The sequence below is a fragment of the Bos taurus genome, chromosome 2, assembly GCF_002263795.3.
Source record: "Bos taurus isolate L1 Dominette 01449 registration number 42190680 breed Hereford chromosome 2, ARS-UCD2.0, whole genome shotgun sequence".
Lineage (NCBI taxonomy): Eukaryota > Metazoa > Chordata > Mammalia > Artiodactyla > Bovidae > Bos > Bos taurus.
The window spans coordinates 113,025,469-113,048,467 of NC_037329.1; the positions used below are offsets into that span (position 1 = coordinate 113,025,469).

Here is a 22,999-nt window from a genome sequence, read left to right on the forward strand (position 1 = left end):
AGAAAGAAATGGCAACCCACTCCAGTATTCTTGCCTGGAGAATTCCATGGACAGAGGAGCCTGACAGGCTACACAGTCCACGGGGTTGCAGAAGAGTTAGACATGACTTAGTGACTAAACAACAACAACAGATGAAGGGCATTTTCCCTTCTAATTATTTAAGTAGATGAGAGTCTCAAAATCTGTCCTTACTTTCACAGAACGGGAAGGGGAGGGGTCCAGGGAATTTAGTCTTCTGAGTTCACAATGGCAACTGCAGCTCTGCCACCAGGGGCAGAATCATTCCTCATCTTCTAATCCTAGGCTCATATTTTCTTCAATTTTTTCTTTACTCTTGATATAAGCTCCTGGTGGGAAAGAAATCTGGTCTGTTTTGTTCACTGTTATAACCTCAGTGCCTGGCTGGGTGCTCAAATACTTACTTGTTGAGTGTGTGGGGTATGTGTCTGTGGTTGCCTGTTGTGTATGCCTGTGTGAATGCATGTGTGTGTGATGTGTGTCTGGTGTGTGTGTGTAGTGTCTATGTGATTATGCATGGAGGTAGGCTGTAGTTGACAGTGTGCGTGTGTGTATGTGCATGGTGAGTGTGTGTCACATGTGACTGAGTGTGGTATGTGAGTGTATCTGTGAGTGAATGAGTGTGTGGATGTGCATGTATATATGTGCATATTGGGAAGATGGTGTTTGGACCCTGAAAGAAGAAGAATGTCATGTGAATGTAACATGATCAAGGGATACAAAATAATGAGAAAATTATATTCAAGATACATCATATGGCAAAAATAAAAGCTCATCTTGAAACAGATAAAGAGCCTCTCTGTCAGTGTGTTTGTCCCAGGATTTGACTGTAGTGTGTGAAGGAAGTTTGGAAGTGCTCAGAGGCCATAGCTATTGATTCAAGCCAAGTGTAGATACACATACAGGGAACAATTACTTCCTATGTGAAGCATGCTGGGGCCAACGTGTGTGTGCTAAGTTGCTTCAGTCGTGCCCAACTCTTTGTGACCCCATGGAGTGTAGCCCACCAGGCTCCTCTGTCCATGGGATTCTCCAGGCAAGAATACTGGAGTGGGTTGCCATTTCCTACTCCAGGGTATCTTCCCAACCCAGGGACTGAGCCCAGGTCTCTTGTACCTCCTGCACTGGCAGGAGGGTTCTTTACCACTAGCGCCATCCGGCTCAGACAGTAAAGAAACTGCTTGCAATGCAGGAGACATGGGTTTAATCTCTGGGTTGGGAAAATCCTCTGGAGAAGGAATGGCAACCCACTCCAGTATTCTTGCCTGGAGAAATCCATGGACAGAGGGCCCTGGTGGGTTATAGTCCACGGGGTCACAAAGAGTTGGGCATGACTGACCAACTAACATAGACACACAGAGCCACCTGGGAAGCCCCCAAAGTATGAAACACTTCACGAATTTGCATTTTCATAGTAAGTCCTACATTTCGGGAGTCAGTGTAGAACTTACTATTATTTAGATTTTACATTTTTATTCCTTTTGAATTGCCTCTTTCAAATTGTTTCTTTTATGTTATTTACTCTGTTAGAAAATAAACAGTAAACAAACTCCATTGAGGCTGGAGTAGAAGATGAGAATCCGTGCTTGAAGTGAGCTCTGGGGATTATTGCTGGATTTCAATTATCTGGGGATAACTTCTTTCCTGTTTGGACAGATAATTTGCAGATACACAATGTAACTTGATTGGTTTCCAGGGAACATTACATACTGTGATCTACTGGCAAGATTAAGGATTTTTTTCCCTCTAATTCAAAAATTTTTCCATATTTCAATCATTATTTTATAATAAAATTTTTGTATTAAAGCAAGACTCCTCTTTTTCATTATCCACAACAGTTTCTTATTGATTTCTTGCCTTTAAAAAAATAATATCTTCTCTAAAATACTCTAAATCTGATGGACAGTGAAGGGACCTGCAGTTTAGTTTCCTGTTTAGTTATACCATAAGCCTGTTGTCCCACTAAGATCAGTACTCTGTGGTATAGTTCAATAGAGTGAATAGTGAGCTGGTTTAAGAAGTTGTTTTTTTTTTCTTTATAGTAGGTTTCTGGAAGGTGGGCTTGGGTTTCCGGTAACGATAATCACACGATTATTTGATTTGTAATGTTACCAGAGTAAAGATTAGGGCCCCAAATACATAGGGTAATGCTCACACTTGATGTATGATTGGAAGTTCATTGAATTTGGAGTAATAAAAATTAATAATATGTACGATGGTTATGTATGATTCCTGATGACCTCTAGATATGAGATGATGTCAGTTCTTTACTAAGGCAGTTAGAGCTGAGCCACTCTTATGTAACCACATGAGAAATAGACAACAATATTTTACAACATGCAAATCTAATACCTTGTACAGAGTACACAGATACAAGAAAAGGAATGTAGAATAAGACACTACTGACCTCAGTTATAGTTTGCCATAATATTGGAGACTTTACTTGAAAAAGCAGAAGGCCTCCATAAAATTTCAACTTTAAGAATTGGAGAGCTTCTACTCATTTTTTTTATTCCTTTTCTTCACTTTTAATTGAAGTGCAGTTGATGTACAATATTATATAAATTACAGGTGGACAACAAAGTGATTCACAATTTTTAAAGGTTATATTCTGTTAATAGTTACTACACAATACTGGCTATATTCCCTGTATTGTATTATATATCCTTGTAGCTTAGTTTATACATAACAGTCTGTACCTCTTCACCCCTTATCCCCATCTTGTTCATCACCCCTTATCCCCATCTTGCTCATTTTTAATTTCTTTCATGTGTCTCTGTTGAAGCAAAAATAAATTGATTAAATAAGAAGAAAAGTATACAGAGTCATATTTGTTAAGGGTATTAACATGGCTACAAAGAATTTCTTTTCTGAGAATTAGATGCTTTCAGACCACTACAAATTGCCTTGGCCACAACAGACTTCCTGTTCTCTTTTATAAACCCTCTGGTCGACAATTAGTAGAGCTCAATAGCATGAGACGGAGCTGAGACTCAACTGGCGCTCAGCCAAGCTCCTCTTCTGGTGGTAGAGTCTTATAAGGGGCCTATTGTCCAGAGATTAGGCATTTGGAAATAAAAACTGTCCTTTTATTTACGAAACAAGACATGCAGGCCTGTGTGTGTAGTTTCAGGTCCATGACATTCAGACATCCTCCACTGCAGCCCTGACACGCTCTGGTTCCTTCTACTGTGTAGTGGGTCATCTCTGTGGCTTTGTCACAGCCACCATTCTGCTGGGGACCGCAGAAGTCGTCATTCCAAGCACACAGCGGCCATTTCTCAATCGGCCAAAGGCCACTGTCAAGAGTCTAAAAAAGAAGTTTCTTTTCCTATCCTGGAGTTGAGCAAAGATTCTTCTGACAGCGTTGTTGATCCCAGCTGCTCAAAAACAGTGGACAATAATGATGGTGTTTAGAATAACCCATCAGTGGAGCTTGAGGAGTCAACAATCCCCTCAATAAGGACTATTAACTAATACTTCATGTCAATTCCAACCTAAGCATGTGTTTTAAAGTAGTCTTCACCTAAATTTCTCAAATTAAAACACTGATACTGCTTTTTATCCTAGGAGAGCAGACATTTAACACTACATCTGTTGCTTGAAATACATTTTTACCCCATTCAGAAGAGTATTGTGATTTTAATTTTTTTTTTAATAGGCGAGCATTTCACATTAATACTTTCAATGTGCTTTCAGGGAAAGGTCCTTCTTGCTTTGCTAAAGTTAAATTGTATGGGAAATGCACAAATGGTGAGCAGTTGCCCATAACTGGACCCTCGTCATCAAACAACCAGGTCAAGCCTGGTGATTCATCCACCATAGTATTTAAGTATATAATTAGGGAACTTTGGAAATCTGTTTCAAAACCTTTTTACTCTTGGACAAGCAAACCACTGAGCAAGTCACTTCCTTTTTTCTGTGCTTCATTTTCTAAGCTCCAAAATGTGTCTCACCTCCTCCAAGGAAGTACATTTTATGTATGGAAAACTCTGAGTATTAATAGATCACAGTGTTCTAACAACAGAAAGATAGTATTGCATTGGGGTCTGCCCTCGGCAAGGACTCAGAGGCTGTGGTCTGAGCTCACTCTCCAGGAAGCATAGGGGAACAGCCTGATCCCTGTGAGGCCTGCAGACAAGGATTCATGGGGGAGCAAACAGAAGCAAGACACAAGACAATCCCCCACAGCCACTCGCCATGGCATCATTTCCAATGGCTGCTCACACTTCTCCTTCATTCTGGGCTCATGCCTACACATGACTTGCCCATTTTCCTTCTCCTTTCATAAATCTTTTTACCTTGTTCTTTCCTAATCTCAGGCTTGATATAGATATCAGTTCTTCTGAAAATTCTCTCTAATTCATCCATCACGCATCTTCTCTTCTTTGAACTATATCATTTACTGTCTGTATCACCCATGAAGTCTGCAGCTAAACTACAGAATATTTTAGATTCATAAGCTTTGCTAGTGATTAACTCAGCCAGTCATTTCACATGTGTGGTTTTGTTTGTTTGTAAGCAAGCCACATTAAATCCCCTTTGGCAATAAAATATTACTACAAATGAAATGTACTGCCATGCTCTTTATTGTGGCTCTGGTATATTGTTATTCTTTTTAAAGAATGATGTACCTGAATGCAGACATATATTTTTATGATTTTTTGGTATCCTGTCTCTGACCACCTACATCACACCTATCTTAACACCTCAAAACATCCTCATCTTTAAAATAGCAGTTATTGAAATATAACTGATTTGCCATAAAATTCACCCTTTCAAAATGAACTCAGTAGTTTTAAGTCTATGCATGGATTATGCAATCATCATCACTATTTAATTTTAGAACATTTTCATCACCCCCAAAAGAAACTCCATATCTACTAGAAGTTACTCCCTTTCTCCCTTTTCCCCAGCCCTAGGTAACTGTAACCAGCTTTCTGTGTCTAAGGATTCTCCTACTGTGGACATTGCATGTGGATGAAATCATACCACGGGTATTCTTTTTGGGACTGGCCTCTTTTGCTTAGCATAATGTTTTCAAGGTTCACCCACATGTATTAGTACTTCATTTCTTTTTATTGCTGAATACTAGTCCATTGTATGGATATACCACACTGTTTATCCACTTCATTTGATGGACGTTTGGGTTGTTTTCAAGGTTCACTCATGTTATAACATGTATCAGTACTCTATTCCTTTTTATGGCTGAATAATATTCCATTGTATAGACATACCACACTTTGTTTATCCACTCTTCAGTTGATGAACATTTGGGTTGCTTCCACTTTGGATTATGAATAATACTGCTATGAATATTCCTACAAAAGTCTTTATATGGACATATATTCCTAGCACAATCAAGTCCAGAGCAGTCTCATTTTCACATATCCTTTACTGAATTGAAGTAAGCCCTCTAGAACCCCTTCTCTGCAATACTACAATGGTACCACTCACTGTGGGATTCAGGGGGTTAATATTTCTCCCAAATCATGCACCTTATTTTTATAAGAAGCAGTTGGCTCAGAGCATGCTGTTTCGACAGAAACTCTATAGCAAAAATCAAGGTGCTTATGCTTGATTTCTGTCATCATAGTTACTCTATATCCTTGAACAAGAGCCTTTCCAAATCTCAGCTTCCTTAGCTTGTAAATGAGAGGAATATTCTAACTTAGAATAATCTAGTTTGACAAAGACTCTTACTTAGCTTTTAAATTTCGATCACAGTGTTCTTGCATGAACACCAAGAGCCATTTAAAGTCTGATTTCAGGCTAAGAAACCAAGGATTAAAAAGAGGTTGACATTCCTATAAAATGTTAGGCTGTGTCTCAGTAAGAGACAAAAGAGGAAGAAAATAAACACTCATAGCTTTTCTGCTTTTCCATTTAAGACATATTAAGGTCTGTATTTCTGCTTCTTCTGACAAAATGACCCATGTGGTTGAGCATGGAAGTCCCCACATACCAGGCTGCTTTTTATAGCTAAAAACATTCTATGAAAGAACAAATGTTAAATCACAACTGACTAAGTTCTGCTAATAAGTCATAAAAAATGCAGGATGTATTTGTCAGCCCTGAGACTCTAATTCTGAACTACTGATATGAAGAAAGGATTTGAGAAGATCATGTCAACTCTCTCGACAGGCTATTTTTGAGTGTAATGTAAACCTACGAGTTTGAGAATGCCACTGACCAGTGCTGAAAGTCTAACCTTTCAAGCTGGCTTCTTGGTCTTGTTGGTGTCCTTGCTGTCTACAACAGAGCTCACAGACAACTGGGTCAGGAAACTGACGAAACAGCAGTGTGGCTGGGGTGGGCAAGATGGAAATACAGGTGATAGGGTGGCCTTTCCACAGCATCAGTATTGCTTTCGAACCCCTGAACTTTCTTCTTTAAGGTTTTTACATCTCCTAGAAATGATGCCACTTCAGGCTTTCTGTGTCTTTCGCTCAGAAAGAAACTCATTTCTGGCTTTCTCACTTTTTTGTTCTGCTTTTTTGTATCAGCCTCTCCTTCAATGGAATCACTCCACAATATGATTCAATATGTCCTTGAAACTGTTCTTTAGCTCTTGTTTTTTTCCCCTACTCTCCTTGCCTATTTGTGAAGCCACAGTTTGGTGACTAAGTTCTTCATTTTTTGGTCTTCAGTTTCTATCACTACCAGTTTCAAAAAGAAAGATGAGAAAAACAAGAGTAGCAAACACAGTTATTGAAGGAATACGTGTTTTTGAAATGAATGAGTTAATAAACACATCTAGACTGCTTATTCCAAGAAACCATTATGATGCAAGCACTGCAGAAGATCACACTGCCTGCGTCCAGCACCCACACACCAGAGGAAGTATTTCTACCTCATGGGCCAAGAAAGAGGAAAATACTTCTACTTTGGTGTCTTAATCTAGAAGAAGATTATGTTAATTCAATGTTCAACAATCTTTACTGAACGCCCATGAGCCAGATGTTGTGTTGGGTACTTAAAATACAGATATGAATTGATTTCTCCCTTGCCTAGTAACAGCTAGTGAATAAGTACACGGTGTTACAGGGAGGAAATCAGCCTTTGTTGATGGCGGCTAAGTGCTGGTCAGTGAACTGCACGGAATGAGCCTCTGGGGAAGAGGATTATGATCTTAGTGCAGTTTTTTTTTAAGGTTAAGATGTGTCAAAGACGAAAGTAGCATATTAGTGATCTCAACAAAGTCAATGACTTCATTCTCTTTATTCTCAAATTTCATTTCAGAATGGCCTTTTTGGTTCCTAAAAGCACTCAGAATTATATTCTAAAACAATAACCTAAGAGATTTCCCTGGCAAATCCGGTGGTTAACACTCTTTGCTTCCAATGCAGGGGACGCGAGTTCAATTCCTGGTCAGGGAATTAAGCTCCCATATGCCACATGGCACAGCCAAAAATAAATAAATAAAAAATTAAAAGTCTACATGTGTCTGAAAGATAATTCATGAAATAAATATTCGTTTTCTCTTTGCTTGGTGCCAAGTGCCATTCCAGTTGCTGGCGGCCTCACCATGATCAAGACAGGGACATTCCTGCTTGAGGTTACTCTTTGATGGTGAGAAACATGTGACAGGAGTGAAAAAGCAAATTGAGATATTTCTAGGCACTGGTAAGTGTTATAAAGAGAAGCAAACAAGGGATGTGAGTGACACAGGGTGGGGGTGGGGTAATGTAGGTTGGAAATCAAGGATGGTTCTTTGAAGAGGTAGCATTTGAACTGAATCATGAATGAAAGATAGAAGTCCCTGTGCAGGGTGCATAAAGGCCCCACAGAGCAGGTGGGCTTGGCAGGTTCAGTGAGCACAAAGAATGCTAGGAGGGAAACAGGACTGGAAGATAAGTACTCAGCAACATCAGGAGTCAGATGAGAAGTTGGATTTGACTCTAAAGGCAATGGGAAACCACTGGAAAGTTTTAACTAGAAGTGCAGCATAGCTGTTGTTGCTATTCAGTTGCTAAGTTGTGTCTGACTCTTTGTGACCCCATGGACTGCAGCACACCAGGTTTCCCTGTCCTTCCTTATCTCCCAGAGTTTGCTCAAACTCATGTCCATTGAGTTGGTGGTGGTGCCATCCAATCATTTCATCCTCTGTCCCCACCTTCTCCTTTTGCGTTTATTCTTCCCCAGCATCAGGGTCTTTTCCAATGACTCAGCTCTTCACATCAGGTGGCCAAAGTATTAGAGCTTCAGCTTCAGCACCAATCCTTCCAATGAATATTCAGGGTTGATTTCCTTTAGGGCTGACCAGTTTGATTTCCTTACTGTTCAAGGGATTGCCACGAGTCTTCCCCAGCAGCACAATTCCAAAGCATCAATTCTTCAGTACTCAGTCTTTTTCATGGTCTAATTCTCAGATGCATACATGACTGCTGGAAAAACCATAGCTTTGACTACAGACTTTTGTCAGCAAAGTGACGTCTTTGCTTTTTAATATCCTGTCCTGCTTTGTCATATCTTTTCTTCCAAAGAGAAAAGTTAAAGTGTTAGTCACTCAGTTGTGTCTGACTCTTTGTGATCCCATGGACTATATCCCGCCAGGCTTCTCTGTTCATGGAATTCTCCAGGCAAGAATATTGGAGTAGGTTGTCATTTCCTTCTCCAGGGGATCTTCCTGATCCAGGGATCGAAGCTGGGTCTTCTGTATTGCAGGTAGATTCTTTACCATCTGAGCCACTAGGGAAGAGGAGGCGTCTTTTAATTTCAAGGCATCAGTCAGCATCCACAGTGATTCCGACGCCCAAGAAAATAAAATCTGTCACTGTTTCCACTTCTTCCCCATCTATTTGCCATCAAGTAATGGGAACAATGCCATGATCTTTGTTTTCTGAAAGTTGAGTTTTAAGCCAACTTTTTTGCTTTCTTCCTTCATCAAGAGACTTTTTAGTTCCTCTTCACTTTTTGCCATTAGAGTGGCATCATTTGCATATCTAAGGTTGTTGATCTTTCACCTGGAAATCTTGATTCCAGCTTGTGAGTCATTCAGGCCAGCATTTCACATGATGTACTCTGCATATAAGTTAAATAAGCAGGGTGACAATATACAGCCTTGACATACTCCTTTCTCAATTTTGAACCAGTCCACTGTTCCATGTCCATGGCATTATCTGATTGTATTTCCGAAAGCTTCCTTTGAATAAATCAAAGCAAGGCAAAGAAGGATGCAGCAAGACCAGTCAAAGACTATATCTGGGGATACAAATGAAAAAGGATGATAATGGCTTGGGCCAGCAGTGTACATGGAATACTGCCTTGGTAAAAAATTATCTCCTTTAAGGGGTATCGAGGACCAGAGCAAGCCCTTGTCTCTTGTTATTTCTTCACCATGAGCATTCTTAATCGACTTTAGTTTTCATCCATATTAGGGCACACACTGCTTAAACATGGGGCTTTTGTTTTTCTTGTCAGTCTCTCTTGTCTAGGAAGTGCTATTCTATATTCAGCGCCTCGTGGGTCCTGAATAAATATTGATTAAACAAACCAAGTGATGAATCATGTCTGCTGCAGTGTGGGTGCTTGGTAACGTGGAAACACAGAAGTGAGCTGGATTCTTCCAGCCATAAGGCACAACCGGAAAGGACATTTGGAAGGAGAGTGGGGAGCTTGGGACTGCTTGCCCTCCTTTCATTCTGAGGAGCCACCTGGGAAGCCCAGAGAATCCTTACCCACCACTCAAGGATGGGCCTGGGAAATGATACCCTAGCCAGGTAAATGGAAGCCTTGCTGTTGCTGAGCAGCACCTCTGAATGTGATGCAGACTGTGGATGGAGCACACAGTGGCAGAGGGCATTTAAGGAAGGGTTTTACACAGAATCCGCCTGCAATCCAGGAGACCTCAGTTTGATTTCTGGGTCGGCAAGATTCCTTGGAAAAGGGATAGGCTACCCACTTCAGTGTTCTTGGGCTTCCCCTGTAGCTCAGCTGGTGAAGAATCTGCCTGCAATGCGGGACACCTGGGTTAGATCCCTGGGTTGGGAAGATCACCTGGAGAAGGGAAAGGCTACCCACTCCAGTATTCTGGCCTGGAGAATTCCATGGACAGTCCATGGAGTAGCAAAGAGTCGGACACGACTAAGCGACTTTTACTTTTCACTTTACACAGAAGGAGAGGAGAAAACCCCCAAAACAAATGAGGTTGTAATGTACAGTGGGGATTCCCAAACTTCTTCTGTAAAGGGTCAGATAGTAAATCCCTTAGGGCCCTCTCTCTCTGTTGCAATTACTGCTCGTACTTGTGGACAGTCATGTCTGACTCTTGCAATCCCATGGACTGTAGCCCACCCAGTTCCTCTGTCCATGGGATTTTACAGGCAAGAATATAGGAGTGGGTTGCCAGTTCCTCCTCTGGGGAATCCCCCAGACCCAGGGATCAAACCTGCGTCTCCTGCATTGGCAGGTGGATTCTTTACCACGGAGCTGCCTGGGCTGTACCTCTGTTGTAACTCTGCAGCCATATCATGAAAGCAGCCACTGACAACAGGTGAATGAAAAGGGGTCACTGGGTTCAAATAAAACTTTATGGATACCCAAATATAAATTTCATATAATTTTCATGGATTATAAAATATTCTTTTCTCCCCTTCAACTATTTAACAAAATTCTTTGAAGAAAATAAAATAGGGTGCTGTTTTAAAAAAACATGAAAACCATTCTTAGTTATGAGACATGCAAATTTAGGTGACAGGCCACCCATGAACCATAGTTTTTCAACCCCTGCGTTGTAGAGTAGGAACGAGAGAAAACAATTCATCTGAACATTGTTCAAAAGCCGGCAACTTGATGTAATAATATTCAACACTATCCTTTTGTTTGTCAAAACACTGCTTCATGCAAATGAAAATTTAGCTGTTTGTCTAATATGATATTTTCTGATAAGAGCGTGGCGTCCAGTGTCTCTTGAGCACCTGCTAATTGCAAGCTATGCTCCCGTTTACACTCCCAGCTTCATCTATACCCGCTATGTGTTTTCCCTGCACAGACCAGATGAGCTTCTAATGACATGCACCAGGTCATGTGGTGCCCTTCTTGAAACACTCTGGTGACCTGCCACTTGCCTTTCGGATAAAACGCAAATGTTTACCTTGTCCTTGCTTGACCTCTGACCACCCTCTGGTCCACCCATACGGCTCTTCAATCTCAGATCTCTCCAGGGCCTTTGCAGCAACTTCCTGCAGCCTGACACCCTCCTTCCTGTCTCAGCTTTTAGCAGGGCTGGTCCTCCTTGGGAATTCAGACCTCAGCTCAAATGTCAGCTTGTCAGAGGTGCCCTTGAGCATCCAGTCTAGCTTAGTTCTTCTCCTCATTATTTCTATTACTTGGCCCTGTTCATTCTTCACAGAACTCTTGTCTTTATCCAAATTATCTTGCTAATTAATTTATTTACCGTTCTTTTTTTTTTTTTTTGCCTGATTCCTTCTACCAGAAGGCAAGCTTCATTAAAACAAGGTAATTTCTGCCTAATCACTGCTATTTTCCCATTCTGAGATTAATATCTAGCATTTGGTATTAGAGTTTGTAATTTGTTGAATGAATAAAGGAAGGACATTTCATGAGAGTGACAGAGTGTTCCATTCAGAACTGTGCTATTATTTTACCCCAGTTGGGACTGAGGGTGACTGTGTATGACAGGGTAGGGGGGTTCGGTAAGGGAGGAAGAGAATGGTTTTGAGAAATTGGTGAGTACCGGATTTTGGAAAATCCCTTGCGAAACACTTCATTTGGAAGGCAATGGGGGTGGTCATAGAAGGGTCTTTAGCAAGTACAAGATGAAAGAACTGTGTATTTATTGAAATGTTTACCTCAGGAAAATAACAAAGTATGTTATGATATCCTTTGTTTACAGTATTAAGGATAGTGAAGGATGTAATCAGATCAGCCTTTGTTTAAATGAATGTGGAAAGATGCCAAAAAATGAATTCAAATTAATGAAATGTTACATTGCATCTATATGCCTCTGTGCTTATTCGCTTTGTTGTGTTTAACTCTTTGTGACTCCATGGACTGTAACCTGCCAGGTACCTCTGTCCATGGGGATTCTCCAGGCAAGATACTGGAGTAGGTTGCCATGCCCTCCTCCAGGGGATCTTCTCAACTCAGGGATCAAATCCAGGTCTCCCGCATTGCAGGCAGATTCTTTACCATCTGAGCCACCAGGGAAGCCCAAGAATACTGCAGTGAGTGGCCTATCCCTTAGCCAGGGGATCTTCCTGACCCAGGAATCAAACTGGGGTCTCCTGCATTGCAGGCAGATTCTTTTCCAGCTAAGTTACCAGGGAAGCCCACATGCCTCTACTCTCTTTTTCAAAATATATATTTTATATCATTTATTTTGGCGTTACAGTATGGCATATGGGATCTTAGTTCCCAGACTAGGGATTGAACCCATGCCACCTGCAGTGAAAGCACAAAGTTTTAACCACAGGACTGCCATGGAAGTCCCTCTACTCTCTTCTTGAGTTGGGGGAACTTGGAGTAGCTTTTGACATATTTCTCAATAACAGAGCTAGAAGAAAAGGGGCTCCCAGTGTCAATGTTTTGTGTATGCTGTTTGACAAAAAGAGACTGTTCATCAAGGTTTACCTTTGGTCTGAAAGAAAAGGAGGATGTGGAATTAAAAAGCGAAACTTGGTTCAACTTTGTGCTAGCAGTTCAGGCCCCGTGGCCTGATCTGACCACGGAAATGAGATTTCTGCCCAAGATAAGTCTCTCTTAAATGTGTCAAATGCTCAAGTGAGAAACATTTAAAAGTCCAAAAAACAGATTGGAAGAGTTTCTTTTTATTGCCTACAGATTTCTCCCATTACTTTACTCCTTTACTCCCATTACTCCTTTCTCCCATTACTCTTGGTACTTGGAACAGAAAATTGTTGACTTCCAGTTATCTACTTTTTAATTAATCCATGGATAAATGTGAAAAAAATGAACCTTTAGAAGCCAGAAGCCAGATTTGTCCCAAAGACACAAGAAGGAATGGGGGTTTGAGGTTGCATGAGGAAGTGTCAGCCCTGGGGCCCCAGCAACTTGTCAGAGGCTTCCAGGGACAATGGCTGTTTCTCAAGGTTACCTTGAAGTTTCCTTTTCATCTACTTTAAGATGATCAGGTTTGTAATGCTTAAGACTACTTTTAGGGAAAAAAAAAAAGGGAAACATTGCTATCTGCCCATTGAGATCTCTGTTATATAGATATTCATTAATAATTTAAACACGTTTTAGTTGATCAGAGATGGAATGTTTGGGACACTTGGGTGCTCATCATCCATAATTTTACTGTGCGTGTCTCCAAAATGAATCTCCTTTTTATTCATTCACTCCACTACCCTCTGTGTGCCTGTGATCATTGTCCTTAAGGAGACATGTCTCAGATTACAAACCCTTCCATGAAGATACACTTGCCTCCCTTTCCTTGTCCACAACACTCAACAAAGGACAACCAAGATTAAGGGTGAAGTTTTTAAAGAATTGTATCTTTTGTGCCAGGAGATTCCCACCTCTGCTATTGGCTGGTTACAGTTGCTTAGAAGCTTTCAGTTACAAATGGCCTAAGGGAGAAAGTGCTCTGCGAGGCCAGGTAAGTGGTGAGAAACCCAGATATTGCAAAGGATACAAGTACCACTTGGAGCCAGGCAGCACCCCATGCCCCTCCCATCCCAAGAGGCCACTGTATCACTGAGCCTCCAATCTTCCAATATTAGAAGGCCCTTGGGCACTTTCTATCATCAGATATGATGATAGAGACATTACTATGATGATGATAGTTCCCTCTGTGATGATGGTGATTCAGGATGATCACGGGAAGAGGGCTGAGCTCCCCAAGTCTATAAGGAAAGACAGTGACCCAATTTGGGAGGATCTTATATCACCCTGTGGGGCCCTTCTGTACTTGGACGGCTTGAAAAGACAACACTTACTGAAAAGTCGTCACTGGGGAAGAACAGGAGATCTCGAAGGGGATCATTCTGATAGGTCTTTTCAAGTTCTTCAATGACAGTTTCATAATCCAAAGGCTCGAGAAGCCGAGGCTTTTCTTGCTGTAGACAAAGAAAATATCACATTAACCACCGACATGTAAAATCTCGCTTCTTCTCAACATGTGGTTGGAGTTCATTTCTTACAACCATCAAAGCTTTGACACTGTGCAGTCCTTCCAGGGGAGTCAGGGAGACTCCAGGCATCTGGAGCAAAGCCACAGAAGTATTATTTCCAGATCTGAAATAATATGAGATCTTGACATACCTGACATCTCATTCAGTGACTTAAGCTGTTGGCACCGAGCCCCTCATGCACATGGTTTTCAGCCCTGTCACATCCCTGGAGTAGACAGTTGGGTAAACTTGATCTTTGTCAATGTGAAGAAAGGCCTTCTGCTTACTTGCTCTAGTATTATGATTATCATCATCATTTTTGGTGGATTAGATACTTCCTTGAGAGGTCTACTTGGGTCTATTTCAAAACACTGTCTCCTTGCTAGCAATCAAAGTATTACAGACTGTCTTAGTTGTCACTGAAACATGGATCCTATGTCAGGATTAATTGCTTGGCTCTAAGCCTCTTTGCTGATATAGACAGAAGTTAGGTAATTCTCTAGTAAAATTGAACAACACAATTATTATGGATACAGTGTGGTGAAAATGGAGAAGAGTTTGAAAAAAATAGCCAGATAATCTCATCACATTATAGTCCTGAAGTCAAAGGAAAAGCACTTCCCTCAGAGAAGCTGCCCAAGAGATAAATGCCAGTGGGAGGAAGGTGGTTATTTCATTCTATGGTCGATGTGTTTATCCCAAACAGAACTCACAAAGTGAGAAACTTGGAGTCCAAAAGAAAGAATAAAATATTACAGAAGACCAAGGACACAGTTTGAGTTCCCTTAGCCCTTGGATGAAGCATTCATACAAACTAAATAAAAAGAGATGATTGGATTATTTGGGGGCTCCTGGAAGCTAGAGTGGTTGCCAAAATATGCATGCTACAGTGGTCTCATCAGTTCAGTTAAGTCACTCAGTCATATCCGACTCTTTGTGACCCCATGGACAGTACACCAGGCCTCCCTGTCTATCACCAACTCCCGGAACCTGCTCAAACTCATGTCCATGGAGTCGGTGATGCCATCCAACCATCTCATCCTCTGTTGCCCCCTTTTCCTCAAAAATGAGAAAAAAAATTTGTTTCATTGGCCATGTCGATGACATAAATAGACTCTTTCCCATCAACCCCATGCCTCCCTACTCTGCAAAGCCACAGATTTAGCTTTAACTTCTAGAGCCTTCTTTGGAAGATCTGTGCTGGTAAAGCTCCAGAAACTGTTACTGATATTTTAGTAATTGCTAATGAGCTCCTCAAAGTAGCAGTCAATGTTTTTTCCAAATACAAACAAAACAAAATGTACCACAGTGGACTAACAACAAGGATTTCTATGTGCTTTCTGCATTACAGTCAAACCAAACCCATTCTACAATGCTTAAGTAAACTGAGGACTATGAAAAATGAGTACTCACACTGGAAGGGCCCTTCAATTAAGATTGCTGATTTAGCAAATGAAAATACAGAACTCCGTGTGGAACTGGGAGAAAAGAAGAAATGTAGTTGCCTGACATAACCTATTTAGTGAAAGAATTTTCAAGTAGAAGATACAGAGATACTATGGTATGATGGGTGATTTTTTTAAAAAAGTCCTTCTTGCATCTTTCCCCTGCCTTTTGATATGAGTATTCTATTTTAGACTTATTTTAAGTTCCAATTGCCTATTTTCCCAGGAAATTAATTCCAAGGAGCAGAGATTGATAGCTCAAGAGGCAAATGTAGGCTCCAGATGTTGCTTTTGGCTCACTTATTATATTTTTAGTTTGTTTTGAGTGTCTTTGAGTAGTGGTATATCATTACAGGTCAGCAATAGTCCTCAATAACCTATCGCCTCTTACCCTACAATGTCGCATTTATTTTTTTTTAACTTTTTATTTTATATTGGAGTATATTTGATTAACAATGTCCTGTTAGTTTCAAGTGTACAGCAAAGTGATTCAGTTAGGTTGTTACATAAAGTTGAGCAGAATTCCCTGTGCTATAAGTAGGATCTCAAGGGTTATCTGTTTTTATCCCTATCCCTCTCCCTTTCCCCCCCTGTTAATCATAAGTACTCTAAACCTTTGAGTCTATATCTGTTTTGTAACTAAGTTCATTTGTATCATAATGTCAGATTTACATTGCCAGTTGCCCCAATAAGCCTTCAAGTTTGAAATACCTGGCTTATTCTGGAACTTCTTCCCTTTTCCCCCAATAATCTGTTTGTGTAGGAAATGTAGCAAGTAAAACAGAATGCATTATAGAAGAGTTAGGGTGTCTTATCTCTGCCATCAACTTGGTTGGTTACATCCTGTTTCCTCACTTTCTTCAGCTCAAGTGTCTCATGTCCTTCCACCAACAGATCAGGATGTGACTACTTACACTTTCTCTTTTCTCTCCCTTCTTCACAGCAGTATGAACAGGAGTGTGAGAGCATGGTTTGGTGCACATGGCAATTTATTGGTTAAGGCAAATGACATAAGGATGTTCTAGAAGGTCTTCTATAATCTTCTCACTATCCATCTAATTTTATCTCCCATTAGTCAAAAATTCGAGCATTAATAAACAACCCCATGTCAAGGATATCTTTCAAAGAAGATAATCTTTTTATCTATTATTTAATTATACTAGGGTCCAAACTCTATCTAAAATTAATCCCACATAAAGTAGTACAATAGGAAAATCAAAATTCACAAATCATGGGTTATTAATAAGACCACAAGAAAACTAAATCCTAAACTCTTCTTAATATACACAATAAATGGCATTGCCTGTAAGCATCTGTTGGAAGGTATATTTTTATCTATTCATTTCAGGCTCTGACATGTCAGACAATTAATGAATGACATTATTAAACCTTTCCTGTTTAAAATGTTGCACCGAGGTTGTCCTGACATGGGGCTGCAAAGCCTAGCAGCTCTGTTTCATATAATTTATCAAATTTTGGACTCTGCGGGATAAGTAAAATCCCATCTTTCCATAGAATGTGCTAAATGGTGTGTAATATTCAAGATGTTCAATGTTTAATTATTTGGAATATATGAGGTTTATACATAAAAATCGGAGAAGGCAATGGCACCCCACTCCCGTACTCTTGCTTGGAAAATCCAATGGACGGAGGAGCCTGTTAGGCTGCAATCCATGGGGTCGCTAAGAGTTGGACACAACTGAGCGACTTCACTTTCACTTTTCACTTTCATGCATTGGAGAAGGAAATGGCAACCCACTCCAGTGTTCTTGCCTGGAGAATCCCAGGGACGGGGGAGCCTGGTGGGCTGCCGTCTATGGGGTCGCATAGAGTCGGAAGCGACTGAAGTGACTTAGCATACATAAAAATAATCCTGATACCGTCCATAGTACCTAGAGCCTGAGATTTGGTGATACTTGCCAAGGATGCTTTCTGTATCTGTGATGGTGAGAATCCAGGTTACACAATCCATAGTTCTCTCTGGATCAAGAGAGCTGTTGGTTCTGTGTTTTGGTCAAAGAGACAGATGTATACAAGGATGATGGGATCAGTTAATTTCTCACTACTGCTTTTACAGAGACGTTGAGTGAAACTGGGAACTGAGCAGCATAGATTTATAGCTTTACAACGGTTGGGTTGTCCCTCCTGAATTTAATGTGCTTCTTGCTTTTGGAAATGCACCAACTGGGAGAAGGTATGTGCCAAGATTACTCTGAATTGGATTGGATTTTTATAGCGCTTTTTACTCTTACTCTTTTCCTCTCAAATGAGTAATGAATTTCATTAGCTGTTTTAAAAATCACTCGAGGCATGGGAAAAGGCACCCACCAGTGCCCATTATTATGTGGCAGGGCCGGTGCTATACCGCCGTGGGAATAGGGCTATTCTCCTGATATGGTATGAAGACATTTGTTTGGTCTACCCGCTCCAAACCCACAGCTCTCTTCCAATTCGACTTCACATCAGAAGAATGGGCTCCTGTCATGAAAACAAATGCTTTCTTCCCTGCTCCTTATTCCACAACTTCTCATGGAACACCAGCACAAGTTTAAGCCTTGCAATTGGTAAACTTGCCATCTTGGTAACAACCAAGGCTGCCAGGAGCTGTTTACTGGTCCAAGTAAGCATTGTCCATGCTTTAGCTAAAAATTCTAATTTCAGGAACACAGTGTTCCATCACAAAGATCTGAATTATTTTCATAATTATAATTCAAAATCAAATGAGTATAGAAGTACTTAGACACTGAAGATCTAAGCATTTGAAGTATGTGATGCATAAAAAATCCAGTGACTTAATGTTCAACCTAGACCTTTCTCCGGAATCCAAGAAAGAATCTAGACCACCCAGCCTTGTTTTAGGGAGATATGAATATATTATATGAATATGAATATATTATATGAATATATAAGCTGAGATGTAACAGAGAGTGTAACATGCACTCCAGAACCAGAATTCCAGTGCTCCTCATCCTGGCATTGAAACTTACAGGCTACAGAATTTGGAACATGTTATTTTAGTTAGAATAACTGTCAGTCCTAAAGGAAATCAACCCTGAATACTCATTGGAAGGACTGATGCTGAAGCCGAAGCTCCAATACTTTGGCCACCTGATGTGAAGAGCCAACTCATTAGAAAAGACCCTGATGCTGGAAAGATTGAAGGCAGGAGAAAAAGGGGGTGGCAAAGGATGAGATGGTTGAATGGTATCACTGACTCAATGGACATAAGTTTGCACAAACTTTGGGAGACAGTGAAGGACAGAGAAGCCTATTGTGCTGCAGTCCATGGGGTCACAAAGAGTTGGACACGACTCAGTGATTGAACAACAACATCAGACTGTACCTCTAGTTTCCCAACCTGTAAAATAGACATTTTAGTAGGAGCTACATCATAAGATTAAATGAGGTAATATTTGCTATTAGAACAACACTGCTTAGAACAACACTATACCCATAGTACTTATTACATAAATGTTAAGCAGATAAAGGCCACGAGTTTTAAATTTTCACTAGTCATAGATTTAAAGCACTTTTGTAAATTTAATGGATACAGAGAGCAAAGAGTAGGTATTCAATAAATAAATGTTGAGTAAATAAGTTTTTATGATTTCATCTAGGACATTAATTTTAAATAAATAGTCACACATATAATCTAAGATGAAACAAGAATACCTTTGCAATATTCCCTTTGTAACAAGACAGAGAAAATATATTTGCCTTAGTCAAAGAGAGCTAAGAAAGGCAGGCAGGCTGGTGGAGGCTCTATCTAAAAAGACATTGAAAATAGAATAGGGGTTGGGAAAAAAAAATCAATGAATAATCGTGTGGTACATGCCATGATTCCCCCTTATAACTTTTCAAATATTCAGTAAAGTTAATTAAGTCACAACATTTTGCATGTTGTGGGAGAATGTGAGGAGGCTGGAGTCTATGTTCAATATGGCATTGCTGCAAAAGGAAAGGCAATGAAAGGAGGTCAAATTTATCCTGACAATGGTTCTAGATTCTCACATATTGTGACATTAGAATTTGAGTTCAGAACACCTAGATCTTTGACAGGTAATAAAATCTGAAGGACAAGGACAGCTAAAAACGTGAAACAATAAATTATTAAAGGTAAGGAATGACTAGGAAATTACGGCACATCCATTCTAAGAAAAAATATATATGTTTGTTCTAAGAAAAAATATATGTTTGTTAAAACAAGCAAAATTTCTTAGGTATTGTTGCTAAGTAAAAGTGGGATTAAATACTGCACCCTCAATAACTGCACAAGATTTTAAAAATTTAAAGAAAAAAAACCTAGAAATATATATCCATATATTAGCAATTTTATTTAGATGGGATGTAGGATTTTGCTATTCTGAGTTTTTGCATTTTGCAAATTTTCTTTAATGATCATTTGGTTCATCGTGGTGGAAATGAACTTCGTCTTTCAAAACTCTCATGCTTCTGTGAAAACACTGGGGAGTTGCTTGGTTTTAAAAGTGTTTATCCTTTGAAAATCCACCAAAGAGGGAAACTAGAAAAGTGCATGAAGTTGAACCACTAACAGCTTCAAGTAATTAAAAAAAGAGAAATAAAACACTGGTGATAGGAGACCAGGGAAAATAACTACAGATTATGCATGTGCTTCTGGAAGCTAATGTCAGCAAGAAAGGGAAAAACAATTAGCAATTTATTATCGAAAGTATTTTGAGCTCTGTAGGGAACCGTAAACACCTGGTAAGTTTCTTAAACAGTTCTGTGCATTGGACCCTCCTGTAAAGGATCAGAAGTCAGAATCTCTAGTTGGAAGCCCAGGGTCTTTTACCTCTCTGCTAAGTTGACTTGGACAGTCATTTAAATTGAGACTTAGTGAGACTGACTCAAATCAAAGAGCAACTTCCTGGTTTCTGCAGTGTTAAAAAGATCAAAGAGAAGAAGTATGTGAGGGTGTTAAGGGAACCACCAATGCCAGGCGAATACAGATTTCTCTTTACTCAAAAATGATTGAAAATAACCACACACGTTTACCCCAAAATATATCCTAACATCAACGATACCAAACCAACCAACCCAATGATACTAAATTTTTAATGTGCTAGAAACTGTCTTACATGCTTTTAATGTTTATTATCTAAATTTCCTTTTGAAACAAACCTTGATATTTAGTGATTCTATTGGAAGCAAAAGAAGTAATAACATAAGGAAAAGCACTGAAATTAAAAATAGGGCTGTGTCTCCTCTGTGTATAATATCTTCTGAATCAAGTCAGGCTGCCCTATGCCCAGTAGGAAGAAGAAAGGCAATCTACCTAATTATGTATATCAGCAAATGAAAGTGATTTTGAAATCCTGCCTTTTATTTTCCTTGAGAAATCAGCCTAGAAAAAATGTCCTTGTATTTATATTTTCAGATCGAAAGGAAAGGATTAAATTTAGGATTAGTTTCGCATTAAACTCATTAGCTTTGCCAAGATAAATATCTGTACAACAATCAAAGTCAGAATTTCTGTCTGGAGCTCTAACGTACATACATGCCAAGATAAATATCTAGACAACAATCAAAGGTAGAATTTCTTTCTGGAGCTCTAACCTACACACATGCAAGTCAAGTTTGCTAGCAAGAGAGAATTAACAGGATGGCTAAGGGTTTGAAAGGGGTCTGATGGGATGAAAAATGGAGAACAGTCTCCATAGCAAACCCCTTGAGTTTGGGGCCACACATTTGTGCTGTTCAGTGTATTTAGCGAGCCAAACCTTGGTTACTCACCATTAGGGTTACTTTAGTTTGTTGATCTAAACTAGTTGCTCGGTTCTGCTTTTCAAAAGAATCTTATCTTTTCAAGAAACATTATCATGCAAAGAGATTCTCCCCCTACCTTTGAGATACTTCATATTTTTTCTGTGACATGCAGTACCTCCTGTGATGTTAGTCTAGACTTCCTCTATTTTCCTTGATCACCCCTGTTACTTTCAGATATACGAATCTTTATTCTAATTTGAGTATTTTAACAGAATTAATTCTGTATCTGAATGTCTTCATCAGCAACAAAACTATTCATCCTGGCTAGTGACCCAGAAAAAGAAATGAAAATAGCATTTACTTCAGGACCAATACAGAAGCCTCTCGTAGGGCATGAGATGCAAATTAACATTGTCTTCACATTCTGACACATAGACAAATAGCTAAGGGTGAGGATCCACAGGGTCTTTAGACAGACCTTGGAAAAAAAAAAAAAAGAAACCAATCTCTATGTCGCCAAAACAAACTAGAAACAACACAGCTGTTAATTAATTTCAGTGTTATCAAGATAACGGATTACATTTCTTAAAGGAAATAAAAGATCTAAATGACACACAGATTTGTTAGATCTTAAGTTCATCAGGACCCTTTGGCCTTTGTGTAACTGGAATGGGACCAACTTCCACACTATTTGTGTTTAAAACAAACAAGAAAATTGCAGAGAGCCCGTACAGCTGGATCCATGGCCACAGCTGCCAGCCTGTGGTTGTGTGACAGATTTACTTCAGCCTTTCATCAAAGGGAGTTCCACTAGACAACCTCTCAAATGTTTGAGTTTCAGAAAGCAAGACCAGCTCTTCTTATGGAAAAGGAAATGATTAAGTAAGGAATAAGCCATCTTATGCTGACCCTTTAACCTTTTCTCTGTCTTCAAGTGCACTGTTTCGTGAGAATGGAAAAACACCAGCTAACTCAAAGTTAAGAACTGTACAGCTGGGTAAACTCAGATTAAGCTGAATTTGGAAATGGTTCCCTTGGTAACAAAAATGGACAGCGATCTCGGAAGAAATCAGCCAGGAGTAACTCTTTAAATGTCCTAGTCCATTTCAGTGAAATAAAGCAGGTTAAACTTGTTGGCAAATAGGATGATTAATTATAATTTTCTGTGTTAGTTTTTTATAGTTAGAAAAATCAGGATATTCTATTTCCTGCTTAGTTGCTCAGTTGTGTCCGACTCTTTGAGACCCCATGGACTGCAGCCTGCCAGGCTCCTCTGTCCATGGGGATTCTCTAGGCAAGGATACTGGAGTGGGTTGCCATGCCCTCCTCCAGGGTATCTTCCCAACCCAGGGACTGAATCCAGGTCTCCTACATTTCAGGTGGTTTCTTTATTGTCTGAGCTACCAGGAAGTCCTGCAGTTAGAAAGTCAGGATGTTCTATTTTATTAATTCATAAATTCATTAGGAAAATCAAGGAACTGAAGAGATTTATAGGATCTATGATGGAAGGTATACTTTCAAATTGAATTTAAATCTTCTCAGTCTTATTTTTTTTAAGGTAATTTGACCACATATACCTCTTAGTATATAAAAATTCACTCATTTTTGTTAAGCTAATGAAAAAAAAAAAGTGGCTGCTTCTTCGCCTAACACTGGTACTTGCAAAGAAGTAGAAAATATCCAAGAAGATCTAAATCAAATTAAATTACATGT

The 22,999-nt window shown here is 39.7% G+C and overlaps 1 protein-coding gene across 11 annotated transcripts in view; it reads right to left on the reverse strand.

Moving 5' to 3' along the window:
• The window catches only part of DOCK10 (dedicator of cytokinesis 10), a 305,001-nt gene that overhangs the window by 163,510 nt on the left and 118,492 nt on the right, over positions 1 to 22,999 (reverse strand). For all 11 annotated transcript variants that reach the window (XM_024976734.2, XM_059875928.1, XM_010802445.4 and 8 more), the window contains 1 exon segment: positions 13,941 to 14,060. In XM_024976734.2, coding sequence (XP_024832502.1) covers positions 13,941 to 14,060 — 120 coding nt within the window.